The following is a 27,388-nucleotide window of genomic DNA, read 5'->3' on the forward strand; positions in this document are numbered from 1 at the left end:
TGCCACTGAGCAGCTCCAGGATGAATAACTCCTGATTACTTATTATTTTATAGATGTAACATACAATATACAATATGTAGCATGTAGTATGTAATATGTAGTATGTAATATGTAATATGTAATTTTATGGTTATTATTTTATTGATATGAACACCTATTGTTATTTAACACCTATTATTTAAATACCTGCCATGCTCACCGGCATCCGTGGGGCATCCCTGTGCATCCTGGCCTCAGTTCCAGGCTGAGCCGGGCGGTTCCAGCGGTGTGACCAGGCTGTGTGTGTCCCGCAGGTATCTGATCCGCTCCGACCCGCTGGCCCACGTGGCTAACGATGGCCACAGCCGCAAGAGCAGCTGCAGCAACAAGCTGGGCTCCTGCAACCCCGAAACGCGCGACGAGACCCAGCTGTGAGCATCCCCCGTGTCCTGCCGGGGAGGAGAGCGCAGCCCGGCCGGAGGGGAAGGTGGCTGCCCGCCGTGCCCCGGAGCAACGCCATGCCCAGGCTGGCTCTGCGCCGCGGGAGGGATGGCCGGAGCCCGGGAGGGACGGCCGGACACACCCACGGCCGGACAGACACACCCCCGGCTGGACAGACACACCGACAGCCGGAAAGACAACCCACGGCTGGACAGACACACCGACAGCCAGACAGACACACGGACAGCCGGACAGACAACCCACGGCCGGACAGACACACCGACAGCCGGACAGACACACCCCCGGCCGGCGGGCGTGCGCCCCGCGGATTTTAACTTTTTATACCAATACCGCAACTAGTGAGAAGTGTTCGCTGGTGCTGGTGGGACGCGGCTGAGCCCAGAGCCCGGTGAGCTGGGGAGCAGGGCTGGGCTCGCTTTGGCCCCGGGTGGTGCAGGGAGCAGGGCTGGGCTCGCTTTGGCCCCGGGTGGTGCAGGGAGCAGGGCTGGGCTCGCTTTGGCCCCGGATGGTGCAGGCTGGTTGCATTTGACGGGGCTGCTCGAGAGGAGAGCAAAACTGCACCAAAACCCTCCCCAGGTGTCCCCCAGGGTACCCAAACTTCTGCTCTTTCACCCAACTCGTGTCCTTCATCCTCTGCTGGGTTTCTGCTCCGGGTGCCTCGGTGTGGGAGAGGACACTGGTGGCCGTGGGACACACGGGGTGGCAGGGACAGGATGGGCTGCTCTGCCCTCTTGGCACCTCACAGACCAAGCCAGGCCGAGCCCAGGTGACCAGGGACAGGCCAGCTTGTGGCAGTGCCTCTGTGTCCCTCTGCTGCTGCTGGGGCTGAGCTGCCTGGGGGGTTTGGGGATCTTTGTCCTGGGGTGGATGGCTGGGCTGGCCAGGGTCACACACCTCTGCCTGGGGTGGTTTGGGGTCTCCTCTTGGCCTTTCCCCTCCGGCCAGGGGCAGTTTGGGGTTCAGCCTCCCCCACTGTCCTGCTGTCCTTCCCCTGGCCGTGGTCACAGGTTGGTCACAGCGTTAAGGCAGCAGGTTCTGCCTGTCCCCCCTGTCCCCCCTGTCCCCCACAGCCCCCAGCAGCTCTGGCCACCCCTGCTCGGCTCTGTCCCCTCTGTCCCCACGGCTCACCTGCAGCAGAGGTGCATGAATGTCCCCTCAGCCCGCGGGGACCTGGCGCTGCCACCAACACCAGATGTGGTTTTCATCTACTTTTGCACATTCTACAGCTGGATGTGGGAAGGGTTTATTTGACTGCCAAGTGAATAACTGAGTTGTTAACTTTATATACTTTTATGTTCATATCTTACAACTCCAATGTGATTTTTTTTTTTAGCAAGGAGCTTGTAAAACACAACATGGCCATGATATCCCATCAGCTTCCTGCCCTGAATGGTTTATTGCCACTGATATTCACTGTCTGCTCCCCATGACACCCCCAACCAATGTTTACAAAGAAAAAAATAAGAAAACAAGCCAAAACCTGTTTAAAATGAGTTTTAAACAGCTGGGGAGATGCCCCAGCCCATGGGGATGTGCTGCCCATCCTGCCCACGGCCCTGAGGGAGGATCAGAGGTGCCCAGGGCAGGACTTGTGCCAAGGCTGGTTCCACCTCCAGAAGGTGGTGAGGAGACCTGCAGTGCCTGGAGGAAGTTTGAGGTCCATCTTTTATTTTTTTTTTATTATTGTTGTTTTTTCCTGAAGTGCCAGGCAGGAGCCCCTGGGTGGTGACCAGGCTCAGAGAGGTACCACAGGTAAAAGCTGAGGAAAACAGAACTGTGTGTAAAGCATTTTTGGGTTGTTTTGATGGATTTTTAATGATTAATTTTGCCTCTATTTGCTTAAGGTGGGCACGTGTTTTATTTATTTCTGTTTGGAGCTTCCCAAGCCAAACCTGTCATTTCAAATGATGAAGTTTTAGGTTAAAAAGTGGATGTGGTTGAAGTACAAAAGGACACGTGGGTTCTGTGTTAACCTAAAGCCCCAAGATGCTGAGATCACTGAGTGTTAATGTATGGAAATGTCTACATTTCAGATCACTTTCCAAACCCCACTTTGCTTTCAAGGGGAGAGTGGAACAAAGCAGTATTACAGGTTAAAAAAACAAACCAAACCAGCAAACAAACAAAAGCCCAAAACCCAAAAGATGTGATTAACTGCCTCTATTTACTCTTAACATCCAATTTTTATTATTTTTTGTTTGCTTGGCTGTGGGGTGTGGGATGAGTGAGCACTGGGGAAGGGAGCACAGCTCCTCAGTTCAACCCTCCCATGGCAAGAAACTTCGATTTCTTTTAAAAAACCCTAAATTATTTAAAATTTTATCCCCCCTGAGCAGCCAGGTCAGCCAAATCCAGGGTCTATGTTGGTGTTGGGTCCCTCCTTCCTCAGCAGGCACACACAGCTCCTTCCTGCCCCTAATTTGGGGACAAAATGACCCCAAGAGGAAACCACACACCAAAAGGACTGAAGCCTCTGCGTGGTTTGTAATCCTACTAAAAACCCCTCCATATCCCTGTATTTTGACGATGCTTCTGTTTGTTCCATGTACAAACCCCTGTATTTGAAGCAGAAGCTCAGTGTACAAACCAACCCTCTGCATTCCCCCTCTGGTGTAAATTTCCAGCCTCCCTTCCCTGTAAATACTCACCTGTGGGCAATGCAAGTCTGAGAAGCAACGGTTAATTTTTCTAATTCCTTAGGACTCAGTTACGATACTAATGTAAAAACAGAAGCATTTTATTTTTCTAATGGTCCTGGCAACGTTGATGCAGCGACAAGGAGTCGTTTCTGCCGCTAAAAGGGCTGGAGGGGCACAAGGAGCTTCCATGGGGAGAATGGCTGTTGCTTCCAACCATGGAAAAATCCCATTTTCTGCAGGAAATAGCTGTGTTCCAATGCAGAGACCTGGCAGGCCCTGGGGGATGCAGAGACGAGGAGAGCTGGGATATTTTGGGGTTATTTTGGGGTTTTCCAGCGGCGGCTCCGGCGCATGTTCCGTGTCCACTGCCGGTTTGATACGCTCAATATGGACTGAATCCATATATCCTGCATTAAACTCAACTATCCAAACCAGTGTTATGAGCAGATTTATTTCCTCTTATACCCCTTTTGATTTAATCTCTAGAGAACAGGAGATTTTTATTCCAAGCTCAGCTCCTGCATGGATTTTTATCAGCAACAGCAACTCCTGGTTTTCCTCTCGGAGCCAGAATTCCGGGAGCTGCTCTGCTGGGATGCAGCCAGCCAAGGGGAGAGGGTTTTGTACAATTCTTGTGAAGATGCTTCACATTTCTGTAAAGATAAATGAAAATAAAAGAGCTGCATGCAGCAACAGGAGACACTGCTGTCTTGATTTTTTTTTATTTTATTTTTTTTTAAATTCCGGGAGTAAATGTCTGTTTTAAAATCTATGGGAAGATGTGGCTGAAGGAAGCTTTTCCAAACTTTATTTTTGAACTTCAGCTTTTCAAACCCTTTTGTGTCTGAATGCACAAAGGGCCTGGTGTGGTACAGCAGCTTTTAAAGATAATTTAACTTATTTATTTAATTTCTATGATTTCATAAATACATTAAATTTTGTGGGTATTTAACTAAGGTTTGCTTTTTTTTACTGACATTCAGCCAGGATTCAGTACATGTTCTTCTACCTGCCAACACTTCCACATTTGTCAGTGGCTCCAAAGTTTGCAAGATTTTCAGGGAAAAATCCCAACACTTCTAGAGCATGCTACACTCATACACAGAGATTTTAGCTTGGAGATCAAATGCAGGTAAGCAGAGATTGGTTTTATAAGCATTTTAAGCAAATGCTGTAAAAATCTATTTATTTAAAATCATACAGAAGGACACAATATCCCTTAAATAGGGAATGTAATTCTGGGATGAACATACATGGGAAGAAGGTGGAAGTTAAAGGGGCTAAATTACCTTTTCATTATTGGCTTGAAACCTAACAAATCTGTACATGGCAAATAAAATCCTCTTGATTTGCCAGGATATCTGAATTGCAATCCTTCCAAGGCTGCAGAACAGCATTTCATCCTCTACACCAATGACTTCCAGCACTTCCCAGCAGTGGATTCTTCCCCTAGCTGCACCTTTTCCTCTTGTTTCGCCTTCCACAGCCACAGGTGCAGAAAAGAAAAGGAAATAACACTGCAAAATGAATGAAAATTAATTTAAATCTTAGCCCTAGTTGGGAAAAATCAGCTTCTAACACTGCAAATTTCTTGTAGCAGAGAAAAAAAAAAAATCCAGAGCACTAAAATATAAAATAATGGGGTTGGTGTGGCTGGGAAACCAAAAGGAAACCAAATCCGTGAGGAATTTTTTTATTTTGCTGTAAATTCAGTTTTTTTATGGTTATTCCCTGCAAGACAGAGTCAAAAGGAAGAGGTTTTCCTTTGCTTAAATTTCCATGTAGTGCCACAGTAATTTGGGGAGGTTTATGTGCTTCAAACCATTCTTTCAAGTGCCTCATTTGAATTTTAACAAACGCTGGATATTGAATATTTCATCATCCCTGCTGCACACATCAGTTTAAGGCACTTCCCCAGAGGTTTTATTTTTTTTTTTCCCAGCCACTACAATAAATATGTTATTTCTGAACAAGTTCAGAGGGATGACAGGATTTCAGCGCCAAGATGAAAGGAAATTTATATTTAGCACAGAGGAGTGAATTAAATCCACACTGTCATTTTTACGATAGGAAGGTGCTCAGCACTTGGACAGACAGGCTGGGGAGGGAAGGGGCAGAAAATGTATTTTTAAAAAAATATGTGTATAATAATTATACACTGCCAAAAATAATATAACAATAATATATAATAATAAAAAAAATATATCATAATAATAATATATGTATTAAATAAATAAAGAAGTAAATAATCTTTCCAGTTCTGAAATGGCATTTTCCTTAAAAATTTGGGTTATTTTTTCCAAGAAGAGCTGAACTTACCACTTGGAGCAGAAGAGTAAAAAATGCACCTTTTCACAGCCCCACTGGAAGCTTGAAATCTTCAAACTCTCTAAAACCAAACCAAGCCTTAACAAACCTGCAACAGAAAGCTCAGGGAAATATTTTCTTTTTAGAGCAACAAAATTTTGAAAATTCCTGTAGTTATTTTTTACTTACTACATGGTTAGAGAAGTCCAGTGTCTGGGTGATCTGGAGTTAATTGTCAAATTTTCAATGCAATGTGGGAAATACACTTAATTTTAGTGGAGCATATGAATATTCTGATTTTGAACTGGCCTGAAAAACTTTATATAAAGTTTCACTTATCTGAAGCACCCAGAGAACATCACCCTCAGAATATTCCACAGATTTCTTCAGCTCTGCATATGAAAAATGATAAAAAACATCTCCAAAATCTTCTCCCTGGAGTGATGTCCTCGGAGAATCCCAGGACAGCCTCATCCCAAGGATGTTTGGCACATCCTGACCCCCAAACCCACCTCCTTAGCCACCTCAACTGCTGAAAATTAATTACATTTGACCCCCTAATTAACTGTAAGCCACTTAATTGGATAACAGCTTAATGCACATCCATGAGCTCTGCTCCACCCCAGGGCTGGGAGCAGCAGGTGCCAAAGATGTCACACCTTCTTTGTTGCTGCATTTAAAAAATAAATTAAATAGAAAGGGAAAAAGCAAAAAGAAGGGAAAATTCAAGTCCTGACAACTCAGTCCTGTTATTTCCAACTCCAGCCCCAAAGCTCTGGTTGTAGGAAGAGAAACTCCAGAGATTTCTCCACTCAGCTCCCCAGCACAGAGGGGACAAAAATCAGCTTTATTTTCTTTGCACACTCAGCCCTTCCAGCAGCCCAGTGTAGGTGAAGGCTTTTTCAAAAGAATATTTTTGAAACTTGCATTATTTTTGCTTGAACTCAGGTTATTTTTGCTTGAACTCTTTCCCCCACCTGAGAGCAGGATGAAAATGAGACAAAACCACACCAAGTACAAACAGCACATGGAACACACAGACTGATGGACAGAGCTCGACAGAAAGAAATTGCACTTGAAAGCACTTTAAAGATGTACATTCTTGTATTTGTTAGTAAGAAACAGAGGTCACAGAGCTCCCACTTTCTCCTCCTCCTTCTCCACAAGCAGAGCCTCTGGGAATGGTTTTTTATCCAGTTCTGCTTGTTTTGAGAGAGCTGAGAGGGAACAACCTCAGCTCCAACTAACTAATCCTGGGGAAATACAACCCAAACAAGCAGCTTAAGCTGCAGGTGCCACATTAATTCCATTTACCTGCAGGCAGCCATGGGATGGCAGCCTCTGGGGCTGAGGAATTCCCAGGGCATTCCCACACCTTTCACTGATTTCGAGGCATTCACGCTGTGCTCTGGAAGGACAAAATCCCAATTTCTAAGCGATGATTTTTAGAAGTGACACCAGCACAGTTAGCAGGGTGCAGATCATCTTATTAGTGATCTGCACATCATGATTTTCAGTCCTTGGGAGTTAAACATGAGGTTACTAAAACCACACTGAGAAATCCTCTGTATTCAGAATTCCATACATTTAACCCAAAACCCAACACTGACTAGAAAATTACCAAAATTCTGTCACTGAGTGACTGCACAGATCAAAGGAGCCCCAGCAGACAGATTCAAGAGCCTGATGAAATAAATCCTGAAACTATTTCCCAATTTTCTGAGAGCTTTTTGGTCTCATTCTTGCCCACACTGCAATCAGGGTCAGGAGAAATAAGAAATAAGCTTTTGTCACAAAGTTATTTTAGCTCCTTGCAGGCAAAGCTTTACTAAACAGAAAAGCACATCTTTAAAGTGTATTAGTTCTTGGAGGGGATGAAGTGTCACACCAACAAAAAGTACACATGAAATAAAAAGGAAATCAGTTAATGATTTTTATTAAATTTCAGTGTTTCATAAAATAAATATGGTTTATAATATCAAACAGTGAGAAATAAAGCACAAGCATGAAAAGCATGGTAACAAAAGTTACACTCATGACGGTGTTTAATACTTAGCACTTTAGAAACCATAAAGCCTTTAATTATTTACAAGCAGCAAACTATCTAACATAATTTACAAAATTGCAGCAGCCTAGTCAGGGAGTCCTGGAAGGGGAAAAAACATGGAGAGACTGCACTGGAAGACCTTCACGTCACTCTAGCTAGCCAGCACTTTATTCCAGACCCTAATTCCTGCTATGTACAATAACTCTCTACCTTCCATCATCTCCAAGGGCAATAATTACACTGGAGTTCAGAGCTCAGCTCCTCTCGAGGACACAGCAGGGCTTTCTGCACTCGAGAGACACAAATTCAAGTAACACTTCAAAAAAAAAAGTAAACATGTGCAAACCCAAGTCAGAACCTACAGGAGCTGCAGGTAATAGTGTCAAACCCACGGAGCAGGAGTTTGTTAGCAGATTAAATTAGGGGAGAACTACGGAAATCTACTTGGGAACCAGCTGGGGTCAAGAATGAGACATGGGAGTGGTTAAAAAAAAAAAAAAAAGGAACTGCAAATATACCCTGTTACCACAGACAAAAATTTAATCTGCTGAAACACAAAGACTTTTAAGGTCATAACTCAAGATTTAATATTTCAACATGAAAAGAAATCCAAGCCATTCGACTTATTTGGGCTTTTGAAACAAATGCAAATGTCTCCGTTTAAAAATTGCTTTCAAATGAGAAAAACAAATCAATATATATTAATATATCACCCAAAATAAAAAACATAACACACTCTTCATTGTAGAGCATGCTGCTCATTCAGAATAAAGACAGGACAAAGAAAGTAGAATTACATTTCATGATGTAATAAAAACATTAAAATCTGTGATCATTAAGTGCACCATCGTACAGGAGTAGCGTGCTCAGAGTGGAAATGTTCTATACCTACCAGCATCCACCTTTATTAAAGCAAACAAATCTTTAGGACACTACCTGAAACTGAAATCAGTAAGCACTGGGCTCCATTCAGCTTGCCTTAAGTTTCAGTCAGGCACATTCCAGCTAGTAGCACCTGTTATGCCTCTTCATGATTGTATTCCAGAGATCTTTACATTTGTGAACAAATCTTTTTTTATTTTTTTTTTTAGAAAAAAAGACTGGCTTTTGCAATCCTTGCAATGCTTATCCTACACAGATCCTGCAAGTAAACTCTGTTCTGAGCAGCACAAGTTGGGGCTTTTTTTTCAGAAATCTGAGAGCTGGACTTACGTTGGCAGTAGATACAGTACAACAACTGGATGTATTCAACAGTTCCTCAAAAAGGTCTGAAAGGAAGATTTCCCTAAAGACTGTTTAAAAAACCAAACCAAACCCAAAGCACTTCACCCAAGATCTGTTCAATCCTTCTACCCAAGTTCGGAGCTTGCCAACCTTTGAGAATGACAGGAAAAAGGAGGGAATGAGGTGGAGAGGAAAGAGAATTAAATTATTTCCAATTTGTACCGAAGAAATGCTTCAAGTAAAAGGAAAATCCACTTGTTCAAGATCTTGCTACATGCACAGTCCCTCGTCAGCTGAAAGCCACAGTAGTTAGCATTGGGTGTAACAGCAGATTGATCATTCATAAAAAACACTGGCAACGTTCCTTCATCCTCAAGACCTTTGCATCCACGGTTATCTGTCCCGAAGCTTCTTAAAAAATGTCTATGGTTCTGCACATTTCATACCAAACCGGAGGGAAATGGTAAACATGTCTTCTTTCAATGCAATCCCAGTGAGCCAACCTTCTCCGCAGCAGCTGGGTGTCATTTCCTTGTCTGGCTCTTCTTTGGCACCGCGGGTCGCTTGGCCTGCCACAAGTGGTTGTGGATGGTGAGAGCATCCACGCTCACAGACATGGTTTTGGCTGGGATCACGTTAAACTGTTTTCTGTCCGAGCTGTACTTATAGAGTTTATCAATCATTTTCTTGGTGATGCTCTTTGGCCCTGTTCCTGTCAGCTTGTAGATCTCCTCCGTGTCGGGGTAGTAGCAGTAAAGTGCTCGGAACTGGCAGCCGGCGTCGCGGAACAGGATGATGTAGTGGTTGGCATCACATTTCTCTAGCTCCTGCAGCAAAAACAAACAGGTGCAGGGGTTGTTCACAAGGAGGATTGTGCCAAATTTTAAGCTGAATAATTGTTTTTTTAACACTGGGTCAGTAATTATTTTGCATCCTTTCATAAAGCTACAAGCAGCACTCTAACACAGGATTGTGTTTTCCACAAACAGCCATAGGAAGCAAAAAAATCCTAAACACAGACACATCTTAGGAAATAGAATTCACATCAGTGGGATTATGAAATTAGCATTACAGACCCATTTGATTAAGAGTGCATTAATAATTTGAATGTTTACCTCTAATATTGAGTTCTTATGTGGTTCGTTCACTTTTCCAGCAAGACAGCAGTGAGATATAGCATTGTGAATAATAGGTTTGTTGGATTTGCTGCTGGGCTCCTTAAATAATTTTGGACCTAAGGAAATAAATAAGTAAAAATTATTTGCCTTACATTTATGAACATTAAGATTTTCATTTGAAGTGAAAAAAAGAAAAAAACCTTGTATTTTTCTATAATTACTTACTTTTAAATATATTAAATGGAGCAAAATACACCTGGCAACTTCTCAAAAATAACATGAAACACCACAGGTTTTCCTGACCTGATATTCATAATAAATGAATAAAACAAACTAAACAAAACCAAACTAAACTAAAACAAAGCAGGCACCTGTATATTCTGCCACTGAAGCAATAGAAGATGCCGTGGAAGCATTCTCCCAGTCTCTCTCTGTGTTCCTGCTGGGATTCCTGCTCAGAATGGGTAAGGACTCCATTGACTCAACTCTGGAAAGAAAACAAATAAAAAATTATATGCCAAGATTTGGGGGTTTGGCCCTGTAATCTCAGATAAATGCTGCTGACCCTGAATGGAACAGATTATTCTCCCTTACCCTCCCCAGAACAGTCAGATTCTCCTCACTAGAAATCAAAGCAAAACTGACTCCTCTGGAAGAAAACAAAACAAAATTGCAAGTTTGTACAGAACACTGCAGCTGGCAGCCACATAAACCAGATGAATTCAGCAATTCTCACTGAGGTGAAGCAAACTGAAGCCCAACACTGTTTCAATCCCCCAGGAGCAGAGAAAGCCAAGTGAATCTGTACCTCTGTGAGGGAGTGCCACCAGAGTGAACACTTTCAGGCTCAGTTGTTGCTGCTGAGGCCAAGGACAGACTGGAACCAGACTGAGCACTGCTCAGGTTATCAGCTACAAAACAGGAGAGCAAATGTCAGACACATTTGGTTACAGCAGATTGGCAGATCAGGGACAGCAAACAAACCCAGATCCTTACGTGTGGAAGAGCACTTTGTCCCTGAATCACTGTAGGATTCCTCACGATGGACCGACTTTGGCCTGGGTTTTTTGGGCTTGGATTTGGGCTTCCCAAGCCCTTGCTCCTCCAAAATTTGCTGCTGTTTTTTCCTTAGATACTCCTGCTTGATGAGCTCTCTCCGAGCCTTCTCCTCCTCTTTCCGTATCCTGTCCTCCTCAGCTTTGCGACTGACAAGCAAACACAACAACAGTGCATTCAGCATGGAACAATTTCCCCACCTCAGAGATTAAAAAAAATTCTTTTCTGTGCCTCATTACCGAGCTTCATCCCTTTTTTGTTCCACCTCAGCCTCCAGCTGCTGCTTCCTCAGCCGAGCCTCCTCGGCCTTGCGCTGCTGTTTCAGAAGGAACGCTGCGCGCTTTTTGGCCAACTCATCCTCTGCCTTCTGCTCATCCTGCAACATCCAAAGGGATGGAGATTTTAGACAACAGCAGACAATGTATTAAGCTGGATGTCACAAGTTTGCTGAAGATTCCAGGAAAATTTCAAGGAGAGCTATTACTTTTTGAAATCTTTACATTTTTCAAATTGGTGAGTGTAAATCAAAACTTTTTGTTGCTCAAGAAAAAAATTAAAGAGACAGTTTTAGTGTTCCCTTAAGTCTGTGAGGAGAAAAAAAAAAGGGCTCATCTTATTCTGACATGTTTTTAGATACCCTTAATCATCACAAAACCTTCTAGACCTGAAAAGTACAAGGCAACTATCATGTGGGCCAGGATGGACACCACAAATAATCCTAGTGTAATGATAATCAGTCAAAATCCATCACGCTACAAAAAGCCCCAAAGTTAAATTCACTGACATTGGACAGCCTGGGTTAACCTCCTTGAAAGAGAAATTAAAAGAGAAAGTATCATCATGTCAGCACGTTTAAGGTATAGACAATAATCACTGCTAAATACAAATTAGGACACTACGTGTTTTGAGAGCATTTCTCTCTCCTTTACCAAAAATAATTGTTTTCCAATGCAGTTTTTTTATATCCAAATATTGCAACCAATGAATGTTGTGCTCCATCAGGAGACTGGGCAACAACAGCTCTACTGCTGGGTGAGTGAGTAACAGGAACCAAACAGAGAAAGGTAACACATTTACCTTGAAGAAAAAACCCACACCAGACTTCTGATCACCTTCACTAATCATATCCGTGGAGCTATCCTGGTTTTCAAGTTCTCCTTCCTCTGGAGCTTTTAAGTCAGACAAATCTACTTCAATGAGATTAGCCTTGCTTCTCAGGGGCTCATCCACTGGGACATTTTCTTTTCCTGAGCCATCAGAAGAATTCAACCCTGCTTCCTTGAAGCTGTTATTCACCTCTTTGCTCATTTCAGACAGAATATTTGCATCTTTGGAGGTGGAGAGAACAAGTGCCCTTTGATTGCTCTCGTCATGAAGTCTATAGGTATCAAAGAAACACTTCTCTTGGGAGCCATTTCCGTGGTCAGGACTGCTTTCCAATCCCATTTCTGTGGGTGTCTTTGCCAAGCTATTGGGTGGGAAAGGTCTCAGATGTGGAAGGTTTTCTAGGCTGGGTGTTGGGGTTTTAACTCGTGCTGAGTTCTGCTGCCTGTCCTTGGGGACTTTCAGCTCTGATGGTCTTCCTGGCCGGGGTGTCCTCCCTTGGCCAAACCGCGGTGGTTTCCGCAGGCTGTTCATTCCAGTTGGAGACAAAGGCTCAACAAAATGAATCGAGGGTTTTACCTTTTGGTCCTGAGAGTTACTTCTGGTTCCTGGGGATGGCACTGTTGGAGATTTCATGAGCAGCTCTTGTTGCTGGGAAATCTTTAAGATGGCCTGCTGAAGGGTGCTGATTGTTTCGTTCAGCTTCTCAATAGAAAGGTCACATTCATTTATATCCACTTCAGTCACGTTGTCTTCTAGGAGGGCAGCGGAAATAATTTTACTTTTTTCCAAATCATGTAGAGCAGCAGAGTCTTTTGGTTTGTGTTGCTCAGCAAAAGCCAGGCTTTCCTGCATTTTTACTTTTGCTACTTCTGGAGAATCATTGAGCATTTCTTCTCTATCCTCCTCTTTCACAAGAAACTCCTCAGATTTGGAACCCAAAGAAACTTCATCTAAGTCTTCCCCATTGTGCCGAGAATATTCTTTTCCAAAATGTTCTGGTTTAACAGGTTGTGGACCATCAGGAGATTTCCCTTTTTTAACAACATGAAGGAAAGCTGCCTTGCCCAATTTTAGTCTCTGCCTTGCTGACAAAGCTTCCATCTTCTTCTTCTGAGCCTCTATCGCCCTGCGTTTCTCTTCCAGCTGCATGTGGAGCTGCACCAGCTCAGAAGCTAAAAGATTCACATTGTCTTTGTTCTGCCTGCTGGGGCTCTGCTCTCGCTTCTGTTTCCACGTGGTCAGCGGTGCTGGGCAGCTTTCTGACCCATCTGGGGTGGTTTTTTGGGAACTGCTCGTGCTGGACTTGGTCTCATAGCTGTTGAGCCTCTGTAGTTTCCTCTCTGCAAAGCTGGTCATGCGGACACTGCCGCTGGCCATGGACACGCTGCTCACCTGGGAAATGGTGCTCAGGCAGGGGCTGGAGCGGCCGCTGGCATCGTCCTTGTCCTCGTGCTCCTTCACCTTCATGTCCTCCTGCAGTTTGGCAGACTCTTCCTCACCAATGTACTTAGCCACTGTAGGATGGTCGTCTAGGGCTACCAAATCCTGGTCAGCATCTTCCATGTCCAAGAGATCTGGTTCTGAGTCGTGTCTCACCATAGTCCAGGTTGTGTCCTGAACGTGCAAATTGAGACCTTTCCCGTAACTCACACTGACTTTACTCGTTACCTCATCATCGGGTTTAGCAGCATGAAGAAAGAATCCTCCAGTGGATAGCTCCTGAGAGGAAGGATCTAAACTGCTACTAGCCAAAGGTCTGGAAGCTTCTAAACCTGCTTCCCCCAGGGTCACTGGATCTGCAGTACTGGGATCTGCAACTGGAGTGAAATCAGAGCTAGAAATTGGAGTAAAAGTCCTATTGAGGTCATGCTCACCATGACTGCCCGTTGCTTTCTTGCGGATCAAAGATAAGTGTCCTTCATTTAACCTCTTTGTTACAAAACTTCTCTGCTTCCCCTCCCCACACTCATCCTCTTTATTGATGACCTGTTTTTCCTTGGCTGGTTTCAGGACTGCAGGCATTAAAGGCTCCAGGTAAAAACTCTCGGCTTTGCTGTCCGAAGGGTCGCTGTTTGTTTTAGGAGACCACGCTGTGGCCACTATGCTGGGCACCCTGGCTGCTGCACTCTGCACCTCAGGGTCACCACGGCTTGGCCTTTCTTCAGATCTGATGATGGCAATAAGCTCTTCATCTTCATCCTCCATTTCCACGTTGTTCAGCAAGCTCTTCCCATTAGCTTTCACTGATGGAGGGTGGGGCTGATTTTTGGGGGTTACATTGACAATGTTGGAAGCAAGACTGTCCTTGCTGATGGATCTGGCCAAGCTAATGCTGTCACCAGAGCCAGGGTCCACATCAGTGCTGGCAGAGTGATGAAGAGCAAATGGTGTTGGCTGAGACAGAGGCCTAGGAAAGATAAGGATAGTCACTCAAGCACAAGTTACAATTTCTTCTTATAAAGACCATGATACAAACAGCTAAAATTGTTGTTTTATTTTAAAAATGCATTCCGTATCACAAGTGACCAGCAACACTAAGCAGCAATTTCAGATACTTCCATTTCCAACAACACTTCCTGAAAATCACATCTGATGTATTTTCAATTGCAAATCTAAAATCAGTCAGCTCTGAAAGTGCACATTAGGATAAAACAAAATTAGGTGACTGTCAGTCCAGTTCTGAGGCAGATCCACATTACCACAATCCCATTGTCACAGCACCATTTCCTCAAGCAGTGCTGTAATTCCTCAGTGTCTTCCTTACCTGGGTTTCCTCTCTGGCCATGCCAGAACTGCCCCTTTTGGCTGCCCATCCACACGGGTCAGAGAATTCGAACGGTGCCGCTGGCCTGAAATGGTTTGTGATTGACAGCAGGTTAGAAATGCTCTTTAAACCAGCACCTTTACTTCATTGAATAGCAAATATAGAAACAGAATCAACTCCTTCCCCAACAGATGGCAGCAGAAAACAGATTTGCTGCAGCTGCCACCAGACAGACACAGTCAAAGCCTGAAAAAATTAAAATTGACTAAGTTTCATAAAAGATCTTTAAGATTTACTCAAACTCAACATGCTCACCCCTTTGTTTAATACAATTTAAAATTATTTATAGAAATGAACTTATATTTTAATTCATTACTTTATTGACATTGGTAATCACTGCCTGTTGAAAGGCAAATTCAAGGCACACTTACCAGGGCTCTCTTCTCCCTGTAAAGATTTTTGTTGCTTTTGCCTCAAAGGGAGCAGGGGATGGGAAGGGCTGAAGGCAGGGCTTCCTCCTTTGCCACTAATGCAGAAAAGCAGAAATTCATTAATACAAAGAATTATTTTCTACAGTGAGAAAAAATATCAAATTGTGCAGTTAAACTGGTAAGTTACCCTCATCCTCTTTAAAATATAGTATCATTAATTTTTGAGATGTTCCTTATAGAAAAGCTTCTCTCATGTAAGAAGACAAAAGTAAACCTGTTACCTGAAATTAAACTAAGTTTCTAAACACAGCAGATTTAAGATGTTGCTTATGTAAATAGTAAATTAGAGACAAAATAAAGGCTGCAATGACTTGTAAGTCACCATGCAATTTATGTCAGCTGGAAAATCTTGTCATTAACCTTCCTGCATATCAGACCATGTTTAAGCTTGTTTTCACAGAATCCCAGACTGGTTGGGGTTGGAAGGGATCTTAAAGACCATCCAGCTCCAGTCCCTGCCATGGACAGGGACACCTTCCATAAATCCAGGCTGTTCCAACAAGTCCCTGTCCAGCTCTCTTGGAGCTCCTTCAGGTACTCCAAAGTCAATCAAAGCGCCAACATTTAGCAGCACAAATTCCCAGGTTATCCAAACATATAAACAGGTAGAACAACAGGAAGACAGACTCACAGGTAGTCAGGCTCCTCAGGGTGCAGGTAGTACCTACTGCAGGCTTCAGGGGCTGGCTGGGCTGGGGGCTGCAGCTCTGCCGGGCTTGGGCTGGCAGGAGTGGCCAGAAAACTGCGCTTGGTGGCGTTGGAGATGGGGACAGGGGGACGACTGCTCTTCTGCTGCATCACTGCTTTCACTGGGCACAAAGGGACAACAAAAACACTGCTCAGGCTGGCCAGGAAGAGAGCAGAACGGGGCAGAGAGCTTGCAGATTGCAGAGGGTACAATGGAAACTTTGTGACACAATATGACAATGAAACGCGAAGTTCTGGGCTTAATTTAAAATATGTTTTCTGGTGAGCTTAGTGGAAGTTACAAATTAACAATTAATTGTGGGTTTAGAGGGGGAAATTACCTGTTCAAAAAACAATTACCCATTCAAAAAACTACAACTCAAGTGGATCTAGGACTAATCTTCCTTCTGCTTTTAGTGCTTCCAAAGATCCTGAGCAAGAACAGACTTTGGGTAGAAACAAAGCTTCCAAGGAAACACCACTGGGCAACAGTCTCACTGCAATGCAAGTATTTTTGAAATAACATGCTATCTGTTATGCATGATTACAAACTTACCATCTTTTATTTCTTGGATATCTCTTGGTTGTACAAAGTCTGGTTTGACATTCTCAAACCACCAAAAGAGTTCTGCAATGAACACCATGACATTAGGCTGAAACAGAAAAAAACCAGAAATTACCCCTCACATCAACAAAACACTTGTGATTTACCCACATTTTACTGCAAAATATATCCTTTGTTCTATTTCTTACCTTTAAAACCAAAGGAGCATACAACATGTCCTCCAAGGTGAGGTAAAAGCATTTGTTTAGGTATTCATTTGAGAATTCTCTCAAAAGCTGAATGTTATAGAGGCTGTCTGCAATGGATGTCACCTCCTTCAAGCAGATATCTGGCAAGGGGAGAGGGATGAGTCAATTATGGAACTGTCTGAAGGGATTTCCCTTCCAGCCCCACCTCACAGAAACACTAAATACAGGAACTTCACAGACTCTACACCAGCACTGGATATTTACTGGCTACCAGTGACACTTCTCTACCTGCTCAATACCAGAGGGACAGGAAAAGGAGGAAGAAACCCACAGAGAGCAGTATCAATTCTGCATCAATTTAGAATCCCCAGGGGATTCTGTCTATCACAGCCACAGAAAAGGTGAACAGGCTACAGAGAAACACACATAATGACAAAATACAAAAGCAATTAAAACCAGACATCTTGATTTGCATATAATAAAGGGTTACTCCTAGGATTCACAGTGCTGGTTCCTTCTGAAAACACTCAGGAGCTCTGCAAGGTACAACATATCTGAGAATTTAAAAACCAATACAAAAGGTTGATTTGCAGAAGTTAATGCAACAAGGACATTGATTTATTACATTTTCTGGGGAAGAGAACTCATGTTTTGCAATGCTCAAGAGTGACAATTTCTGTAGATTGAGAGAATCTATTTTAAAATCTAGATTTTAAAATGCCAGATTATGTACTCCTAGAGAAAAATGTGAGAATTATCTGCTAACACTGTTGGACAAGTACTTCTTTTTTATGGTCTTGAAACCAAGCTCAGTTATTTGAGTAAAAAAAGCCACATCACCTAAATCTAGAAAAGAAAGGACTCTTTTGTAGCTCATATTATACAGAGCACAGTCTTCTAAATATAGTAAGTAAAAACACAAGATCAAAGAGAGATTATTTTTTAATTGCAGATTCCATGTGTGACCTGCCTCCAGCTTGCCATAGTCCACCACCTATTAGATGTGCTTCACTTTTAATTTTTAATGCATTTCTAGCTCAGCTTTCAAAGCCTGAAGTCTATTATTCCTTTTTTTCCCTCAAAACCTTTATTACATACCATCCAGTTTCATTTGCTCTGGACAATAATAGTGAATCACAGCTAGAAGAGCAGCACCATCGCTACCATCCTTCATCAGATCTTCCAGCACAGGGAAGTAGGGTAACTGCCTGCTGGAGAGGTGATCTCTTCTGTAACGCACCTACAGAGAGAAAAAAAGGTTCATGTGATGCTCAAGAGGCAAAAGGACATTAAAAAAAATAAATTAAAGGAAAAGGAATCTCTGTTAAGCATTGAAAACTCTTTTCGGTGGATCCTTTCTGGCATTCTGCTCCAAGCCAAACCCAACTGACAAGGTTGTGCTTTTCTCCCCGTGGAAGCCAATTCTGAAGGAAATGGAGTTTCCCTTTTGATCCTAGAATGCTTTGGGTTGGAAGGGACCTTAAAGATCATCTAACCCAACCCCAGACCAGGCTGCTCAGCTCCCACTCATCTCCTCATGCCCAGGAGCAATCTGTGCTGCCAGATTCCTCACTTCATTCACACGTTTTAACTTATTAGAACCAATTGAACTCAAAATCCTTCCACACAGAGGCATGAATGCAGCAGATCCAAAGAAAGAGACATGGGTAACTACATGAAAACACTGAAAGCTTAGGAAAAACAAAAGAAAACAGAGCAAAATAATTCTGATGAGCTGGTGATCTCTCATACATTACCCACATCCATGGATTTGCTGTCGTGTCCACAGACAGCAATGTTCTCTCAGAGAGAACCAGAACATGGCATGTCTGGCCAGCCAGTGTGCAAATACAGGTGTTGTGCAAAAATAAAAAACATGGCCTTTTGCAAAATAGTCAGAGAGAGGAGCAAGAAGGCCTTGACATCCCCAGCAAAATTCTCCTTGATTTATTACGGAGCAAAATCAAACTCTGGTGCAAACCACCCTGCAGCCCTCAGGGAATTTGGAGCTGCCAAAGCCAGTCAGCTGAAGAACAAATCTTGGCATTGCTTCTTGCAAGTTTTGCAAGTTCCAGGGTTGCTATTTCCTCAGCATCCACACACTAGTGCACTGGGAGGCTGTGTCTAAACTGAGCAGCAAAGCAGCTGGGAAAGCAAAAGCAAAATGCACTGCAGGGCTTGGCAGAAACACCTGGCAGTGCTGGAAAAACATCCCTTGGACACCTCAGGGCATTGATATCACTGGGATTGAACAGAATCTCTTGTCTGCTCTGCAGACACACCAACCATGTATTGAATCATCAGAGGAAAGCTGGGTTTTACCAATGGCATCCTACACTTCCCAAGGCAGCCTGGGAAAGCTCTACACACACACACACACTCCTAGGTGTCAATTTAGAATGGCACAGGCTGTGAAAAAATCTGTTCAGAGGAATGAAGATCACTTGGAGCAATGAGAACCAGTTAAATTTCTTTGTTTTTCACAAGCTATGCTAAGTTTCCCAAGGAACTCAAAGCTATCTCTATATCCTAATGCTATTTTTCCTGTCCTTTTCCCAGGTACAAATTGGGTTTTTCCCCAGCCTGGAGCACTCCACAAAGATGTAATGGAATGGGAATCATACTGTACCACACGAGCATATTCCACTGGTTCCAGCATGCAGTGCGATATGGCATGCATCAGATCAGGCTTACACAAAGAGAAACAGTGAGATATAGCATAGAGGTGATTATTCAAACAAGAAACAAAGGCATCAGCAACATCCATTATGCACTGGAAATGGGGTTGGTAAGTCTGGTAAAAGAAGTGTGCACACCAAGGTGAACTGGTTAGCTTAAAAGGGTCAGCATTTAGCCACTTCAAGTAAGCATATTAAAGAAGAAAAAACCTTCAGAAATTCTTTTCTAAACTTTAATTCCTCCTGTAGTTAAAGTAGATACAAATATCTATTTTCCAATAGGCTTAAATGGAATTTAAACCAATGACAGTCAATACCAAGACCTAAAATCTGTACGAATTCCTTGTTTCTTTTAGCCTTGGTGAAAAACCCCACAAACTTATCAAAGAGGGTTTTTACGGACTTAATTCAATTCCTTATTTTTTGCTCTCTACCTATTATTCTCTCAACCATTCAGTCTTTTATAATGAAAATTCTGAATTTTTCCTTATACTCTGAATGTTGTGGTTTGTAACCCTCCTGCCCGTGCATACAATGAATATTTGTATCATTAAAGTGCAGAAATGGTGCTACTGAAATTGAGAGAACTCTGTATTTAAAAAACCCCAACCAAACAAAAATCACAAAATAAAAAAGCACAGAATTGACAGAATCTGACAACTACTTTGGAGACTACAAAATCTGTCAATAAACCATTAAAATCTCAGTGGCACTGGACTAGCAGTGAGACAACCTTAGTTTACTCCTTCCTTTAATTTCAGATATTTGAAGTTTTTACTCTCCAGCCCATAGATTTGGTTCAAACAAACAAAGGATTAGGAGGCTGCAGTGGGACTGAGCTCTCTGTGGGAAGGCAGGGAGATCATGGGGACACTGCCTGGTCACACCTGTCTTTTCCAAGTGCTCTGCCCTTTGGAATTAACAACTGAGACAACAGCTCATCTTCCCAGAGAGACAATGAGTAACACCAGCTCCTGCAAGGGCAGGTGAAAGGGTATCAAAGCTAAGGAAAGCAAAGGAACAAAGGAAAATCTCTGCAAGTTGAAATAAACCCAGAAAACTCATCTATACTAGAAGTACAATTTTGGGCTTTTTTATGTATGTTGGAGTTGATATTCCAATTTCACACTCCAGCATAAAGGAAAATCAGTATTTTGTTCCAATGTGCAAACTCTTCCCTCCCACCATGCCAGCTCCAGGCTCCTTAACTGAGCACTCAACCCAGCAACTGTCCCACCGGATCCAAACTGGTCTGACAAATCTCCTAAAATCTGAGCAGCAGTGCTCTGGCTCTGACAGACTCACAAATCTGCACCAGAGCAGGTGCAGCAGCAGTGTAAGAGCATTATTTAAGCACAAACATCTGAGTATCTTAACTATGGATTCAAAGATTAGGCAGCCCTTTAAGCCGACCAGCTTTTCTCTCACCTCAGTGCTGTGATCAGTTCCTACTTACAACAAAACCCAGCAAATGCAACCATTTCAACTGGTAATTTTCTGGGTTTTTTTTTTTGCTGCTACTCCACCTCCCTCACTCCTGCAGAGTGGAAGCAATTTTGGGATGCTGCAAAGTGATTATGCTGTATGCTGTACAGTATGCAAAAAGCATGTCATGGAAACAAAGCCTGATGACCCAAAAGCTTACACAGGTGTTTCTCAAAGAGCAGCTAAAAAGCATTGGAATGAAAGCAAACACTCTGAAGAAGTTTAAAAAGCCATGATTTTGTGGATGACAACTGGTGTAAAAGTAGTTCACTTACAGGTACTAATTTCCAATACCATTTGGAGGGAGACTGCTCAGGAAGCAAGGAGAGGAATGTGGGAATAGGAAAGGAACATCAGCAATGCAAGTTAAAAGCAGTAATACTTAAATGCACTTCAGCAATAAACACTTTCATATTTCAGAGGGCTTGCAGCCTAGGAATTTAAAGATACTAAAATGAGACCCAAAAGCCAATAGGGTCAAATAGTTCAAGAGATCCTTTAGATCACATATCAACTTGTAAATTAAACAGCTCCTTTTGGCTGAAGGATAGTATTTTCCATAAAAGGCACATGAAAAGCCTTTGCCATTAACATGAAAATTAAATAACTGTGCCTTGTCCATATGTCACACTTTGAGCCCTTTGCCCAGCAATGCCAATTTGAGGAAAGAATATGTTATTTATAATTTATCTTAATGTTTCATGAAATTATAAACTGGGAGCTCAGATAGACATTGAATTTGAGAAAGACCTATTTGACATTCTCCAGAAATGAAAGTGTGCTATATTTTGCAATATTAGTGCATTGTGATATAATTTCAAGGGAAAAAGCTGGAAAAACTACAAACACACACATATAACATTTGAATGCCAAGAGTATCCTTTACTGGATAGAACCTGAGTAAGTCCCTAAATACACATTGGACAAAAAACCCATGCAAAAAGAATATGCCCCAAGAGCTTTCAAAATATATAACATATATTTTGTGCTGTGAAAGCGGAGTCATATTTACCCACATACAGTTGATATAGGTTATTTTAAGTTGAAACAAGTTGTTTTCATCCTACTGAAACTTAAAGGAAAGTCAGAAGATACCAGTGGGCTTCAAAGGCAAGGAAGGGCACTGATGACAGAGACAAAACAAACTGCATGCAGAAAGTCTCAGTTTTGAGGATTGGAGCCTCTCTGACAAAGAAAATACTGGTATTTAAATCCATTAATCATTCATACACAATATCCCAACTGAAGACAAATTTGTTTTACCTTTTGATGCCCTGGACTTTCCATTAGTTGTTGTTTTAATTTAATCTCTTTCTCTGTTATCTCTCTCATTTTAAGGTTCACCTAAAAGGGCATAGCATGGAAAAGGAATTAAAATACATCTGAGTGTGTTTCCACAGGTGTTCTTCTTCCTCCTGTTACTTAATGGTCAATTCATTCTACAAACATAAAAATTCATAGAAAAACATGGCACAGCAGTTTTCTAGAGCAACTCCATTAGCTGTAATCAGCTAGGGAATCCTGGGTTTGCAAGGACACATTCTCTTTGGAATGTGACCCTTGTCACTCAAAGAATTACAGTAACTTAACTGCTGCCCTTGGAAAAGCTCAATGCTGCTGCTAAATGCTGAAGCTAGTCAGAGTTAAGGACATCCTGTTATTTAACATGAAACAGTGCTTCACCCAAAAAAACTCCCACCGACCGAAAAAACACCTCATAGCAACTTGTCTGAAAATAAAGAACCCAATTTTTACAGTTTTTTAAACTTAGTTCCTAATTACCTTCTTTATTTTAAAGTTTACCAGCTTTATTCATCCCTAAGAAAAACAAGTTGCAAAAGTGGAAAAAGATGACAAATGCACAAGAAAGGAAGAAACTCATCAGAACCTTTTTAAAAACCTGAAAAGTGACAAGAAAAGACAGGCATGCTTTCCCCAGAATAAATTTTACCTTGTTAATCCAGAAAACCATGGCATCCTCCAAATCATAGGGCAGTTCTTTTGAGGCACTGAATGTAGAGAAACGCTTGACACTGGCAACCACCTTTTCAATGCTGATCATTTCTACAGTGTAGGCCATCATGAGAGCATCAATCATTGCCATATGAGAACTCTGGAAGAAGAAAATAGAGAGTATTGGAGAAGAGAATTAAGAGTATTTAAAAAAATGGTACATTCGAACTGTATTTAAAAGAAACCATTCCTAAGGTTAGCGACCTAGAAATTAAGAACTCCTCACTCCATTTCCTATTTCAAATAGCGTTAAATAAAAAGCAGCTGATTAGGTGGATTTAATTAAGCTAACCATTTTGATTGGTGCAGAGGCCAGATCAGATTCAGCCACAGGTGTATCATCACTCTCCATGACGTAAATCCCCTTGCGAGACAGCGCCTGGATGACGGATTGGTGTCCCTGCAGAGCAGCCACCTGATCCCCCTTGAGGATGAGGCTGCAGACGCGGCAGTAGAGCTCGCTGGAGAGCAGCAGCTTGATCACAGGGGGTTTGATGTGCTCCTGCTCGTACTGGTCGATGTAGAAAGGGTCCTTCAGCTCCTCCGGGACGTTGTCTGAAAGAGCGCAGAGAAGGGCAACTCGTGGGACATTTAGCACCCAGAGTGAGCAGGGAATGTTAGTGCTGTTCACGTTGGATTGGGAATTAGCAGCTGGTTGGATCACAGGTTAAAATGGGTGTCAGATAGGCAAGGTTTATGAGTATCTGCAAAGCAAAATCATCTGTGCACAGCAACTGGACAATGGCAAGGCTCAGTCACCAAGAGGGGTTGGCCAGTCTCAAAACTAAGGCATCAATTTCTTGCTGAATTTTAGCAATTCAGAACAAAAAATCTGACTAAAACCTTGAACGTTTTACAAACCAACCAGTGAGCTGATTATTTATTTCTTTGTCAAGAGCATTGAATCAAACTATTGCATCTTTCAGCCTTTAAATAATTCAAGCCTAGGAAGCAAAACCACTCCACTTGGATTAAGCAGGAACTTTAAACCAAGTCTAAAAATGAACTTCTTTTGCCTTGGCCCAATTTCCACAAGCTGTGTTAGGATTTTATCAAACTGAGTCTAGACCCTGAGTGTAGTAATTTGGAAGTTAAAATGAGCAACACAGAAGACCTCACCTTGCACACCAGCAGCCATAAACACAGTTTTACTACTCCCCAGCACAGCTCAGAGCTGGCAGGAGAGAAAAGCACTAACAACTGATATTCCAATCACTCTAAATATGTCCAAGACATTTCAAATCCATCCATTGCTCTGTATCCCAAAATAAATACTTCTCCTCATATTGGGTAATCAGCCTAGAAGCTATTGATCTTTATAACAACCTAGCAGGAATAATGAGAGTCTGCAACTCCAAGAAAAATACTTTCTAGCCTCAAGTGTATTGTCTTAATAGAAGCCTGACATTTCCTAAATTTCAAACATAAAATTCCATCTAATGCTATCCAGTCATTCTGAATATCTTTCCCCAAAGTCACTCCAGCAGTTCATTTTAAATACATACATCTGCACTTAAAAGAGTTATTAATTTGGCAGCATATTTACTTTTCATTCAGCTCATTTCCAGAATAATTAAATTTTCCCATTCCACGAAACTCCTACCCATATCTTTGAACTGCAAAATAACACAATATTTGTATATTGCAGAGCACTTGATGTTCATAAAGGAGAGGAATGGAGACAGAGTGTTATTGCATGAGCCAGAAGTCTAAGCTCCCACATCTCACTTAGATAAAAATATATAGCAAACCAGTGCTAACAGCTACTGTTAGACAGTGCTGTCTCTATTTTTCAAAATGGGAAGCTTTCTGAAGTTTCTTAAAATTAAGATAATTATTTTTCCTTTCTGTGACATTGAATGTGACTTGCTACTAAAGATAGTTGGAAGACACACAATAAAACCCACTGGCACTACCTAAGTAGCATTTGTTAACATGGGTATCCATTTTTAGTGAAATACATAATAAATTCAGATATTTTTAATCTCCTTAACATTAGTCAACCTGACCTAAAATCAAAGGCTGTTGAAAGCTAATTCCATTTAATGGCCACTGCCATTTCCATTTCCAGATACAGAACTTGAGCTTCCTTTTCTGAGGAAAGGAAGGATCCAAAAACCAAAATGCAAAGCAGCTCATATAATTCAACATTTCAGTTCATTACAAACTTCTGCACCTTTAACAACCAAAGCCACGTTGCTTTGTACTAGAATTATCTGTGAAAGGAAGTAATACAAGCTCATAAAATATCCATGAAGTTGTACATCTCTGGCAGAGCATTAGCACCACTCCAAGTTTTTAAAGGCTTTTTTAAAACAGCAACAACAAAAAAGCAAATTCCAAATGTCTGAAATCTGAAGCACTCAGATGAGGGGTTTAGCACCAACACCTGCTCTCCAGCACTCCTGCAGAGCTGGGGAACTGAGGTGATCTTCTGGAATTGGGCTGGAATGGGTGGACAAAGAGCCCTGAAATCCTTCCAGGATATCTCCTGCCTGACAGGCCTTGCTCAGGCCACCCACTCCAGATTTTCCTCAGGATTTTCCCTTCTCCACAAGGCAGGGAGACTGTGATTATTTTATAGACTCTAACCACAGCGAGCAAAAAGGTTTCTGTGCTACACTCACACACCCAGGAGGGATCCTAGCTATTGGATTGGGGTCTTTACACACATTATTAACACAGGAGAGCCACGGGAATGTGGTGCTGAGCTTCCCCTGTGACAGGGGCAGTCAGACCTCCCACATCAATTTCTGATTAAACCAGCTACATTACAATGATTTTTAAAGCCTTTTCTAGCACTAAATGGATCTAGTTCTTAGTGAGGGGATTCCATGTCACAGAAATCAATATGGTAAAAAAAACCAACCCCAAACAAACAACCAAAACAAACACGCAAACAAAAACCAGAAAAAACCCCAAAGCAAAACAAAAAAGAAAAATTGTATCTTGTCATTCAAAATCTTTTTCTTTTTTACTGAAGAACCCTCTAACTTCATGTTTGTGATCTCCATATAACTGCTTAAGGACTGAATGGATTTGGATTGACCAGGATTAAGGGTATGTCTGGGTGGAAATAACTTCTAGTACCAGAATTAATTATTGGAAGACTATCATGGGAAGTTCCCCATCAACATTAATCTTCCCATAATTGCTACTTATTTCACTGTAAACACTTGCCCAGGTTTATATTTTACATTAGTTCATACAACACTTCTGCCAGCTAAATTTGTCTGTCTGTCACACATAGAAACAGTTCTGTAGCTGATGTCCTGACTAAAGATCCACAAAAAAATTAAGATAAAAAAACCACATCAAAGCTCAAGATTGGCAATACTAACTTTACTATTTAATTTGAATTTATTTTAAGATGGCAGGCACAAAAAAAAAAAGAGAAATAAATGGCAGGAAGATCTGCAATGCAAACAGGATGCCAAATAAGTGTATAACTGAGTTGAGAAACTTCTAAATAGAACTGATGATCTGTACATGATGCAGTTATCTCAAATGGGGTAACACAGGAACAGACAAAAAAAGGCTTTAATTGAGAGGTGACTTCAATATTTGAAATCTGCATCTGAAAGTGCAACCAAAGACACTGATCTTGTCTTTTACATCACTGCTAATTACCTGCAGCACCCAGGGCTGCTCATTCTCCAACCCCCTTAAAAATGACAAAATTCCCACACTGCCAGAATTCTCAGGAATATGTTGTCACTTTTAGAACAACTACACACTACCAGAGTTAACTCAATGCTAATTTAAATCACACACCATGGACACACAGGTAGCTCCTGATGTCATGGACAGCTTTTCTCCCCAATTTTTAGGGAACAAACTCCAGATGTGTCACATGCTTTGTGACTACAAAATGTGCCAATGCTCTTTTGGAAGGAAATGTCCCAGGCTTTCCAAGTCCCAGTTTCTATCAGCATCTTTTCCAACACCTTCTTTCCATGACCTATAACTGCACTTGGAGGTTAGAAAAGTTCTGTTCATTGAAACTTGAGTTTTTGCACATTTATGGCTTAGATTTTGGAAAAAAATCAATATGAAAAAATAACTTCTGAGAAATTAACACCTGAGCTACAGCTACAAAAATTTCTGCTCGAGTAGTTTAACTAACAAAGGAAACCAAATTAAATTATGACCTTATTTTTGGCTTATAAAAAAGTCTCAAATACTATCTTAATTCCCAAAAGAAGTCACTTTAATGTTACTGAAAAGCTTGCAAACACCTCCTGCTTTTCCTAATGTGCTTTCTGAGTTGTTTACCCAGGCAAATTTTGCATCAACTTCCACACAAGTTATAGAGTTGCCAATTTTGGACAAACCGAGGGGTTCAAAAAGCACCACAGTTTTTATAGTAACTTAAATCCAACAGTAAGTAACCTGCAATCAGCTCTGTGAAGGTGAACAGCATTAATTCACTTTGCCCTAGGTTTTTTAACAGGAATTGTGGAAGAATTTACCACCCTACCCTCAGTATCAGAGCTGACTGGGTCTCTTTCACACAGCAGTTTGATGTAAATTTTCTACCACGATATTTTATTGCATGCAATCTACTTATGCTCGTTT

General features: G+C 41.9%; 2 protein-coding genes across 17 annotated transcripts in view; one reads left to right on the top strand and one right to left on the bottom strand.

Annotated features, from left to right (window-relative positions):
• KCNT1 (potassium sodium-activated channel subfamily T member 1) overlaps positions 1 to 3,778 on the top strand; it is a 76,890-nt gene extending 73,112 nt beyond the window's left edge. For all 13 annotated transcript variants that reach the window (XM_085076796.1, XM_085076800.1, XM_085076798.1 and 10 more), the window contains one exon: positions 294 to 3,778. In XM_085076796.1, coding sequence (XP_084932922.1) covers positions 294 to 414 — 121 coding nt within the window. In that variant the 3' untranslated portion in view covers positions 415 to 3,778. The remainder of the gene's footprint in view (positions 1 to 293) is intronic.
• Positions 3,779 to 7,307: 3,529 nt separating this feature from the next.
• Positions 7,308 to 27,388, bottom strand: part of CAMSAP1 (calmodulin regulated spectrin associated protein 1) — a 33,561-nt gene continuing 13,480 nt past the window's right edge. For 3 of the 4 annotated variants that reach the window (XM_085076791.1, XM_085076795.1, XM_085076792.1), the window contains exons 3-19: positions 23,103 to 23,365; positions 22,749 to 22,910; positions 22,061 to 22,141; positions 21,073 to 21,105; positions 17,733 to 17,874; positions 16,635 to 16,774; positions 16,438 to 16,534; positions 15,826 to 16,003; positions 15,135 to 15,229; positions 14,704 to 14,788; positions 11,910 to 14,346; positions 11,072 to 11,208; positions 10,773 to 10,981; positions 10,585 to 10,687; positions 10,148 to 10,263; positions 9,774 to 9,892; positions 7,308 to 9,485 (exon numbers count right to left, since the gene is read on the bottom strand). In XM_085076791.1, the coding sequence (XP_084932917.1) occupies positions 9,183 to 9,485; positions 9,774 to 9,892; positions 10,148 to 10,263; positions 10,585 to 10,687; positions 10,773 to 10,981; positions 11,072 to 11,208; positions 11,910 to 14,346; positions 14,704 to 14,788; positions 15,135 to 15,229; positions 15,826 to 16,003; positions 16,438 to 16,534; positions 16,635 to 16,774; positions 17,733 to 17,874; positions 21,073 to 21,105; positions 22,061 to 22,141; positions 22,749 to 22,910; positions 23,103 to 23,365 (4,700 nt within the window). In that variant the 3' untranslated portion in view covers positions 7,308 to 9,182. The remainder of the gene's footprint in view (positions 9,486 to 9,773; positions 9,893 to 10,147; positions 10,264 to 10,584; positions 10,688 to 10,772; positions 10,982 to 11,071; positions 11,209 to 11,909; positions 14,347 to 14,703; positions 14,789 to 15,134; positions 15,230 to 15,825; positions 16,004 to 16,437; positions 16,535 to 16,634; positions 16,775 to 17,732; positions 17,875 to 21,072; positions 21,106 to 22,060; positions 22,142 to 22,748; positions 22,911 to 23,102; positions 23,366 to 27,388) is intronic. The other variant, XM_085076794.1, reaches the window with a different exon arrangement.

The sequence above is a fragment of the Lichenostomus cassidix genome, chromosome 17, assembly GCF_008360975.1.
Source record: "Lichenostomus cassidix isolate B80296 chromosome 17, HeHo_3.0, whole genome shotgun sequence".
Classification (NCBI taxonomy): Eukaryota; Metazoa; Chordata; class Aves; order Passeriformes; family Meliphagidae; genus Lichenostomus; species Lichenostomus cassidix.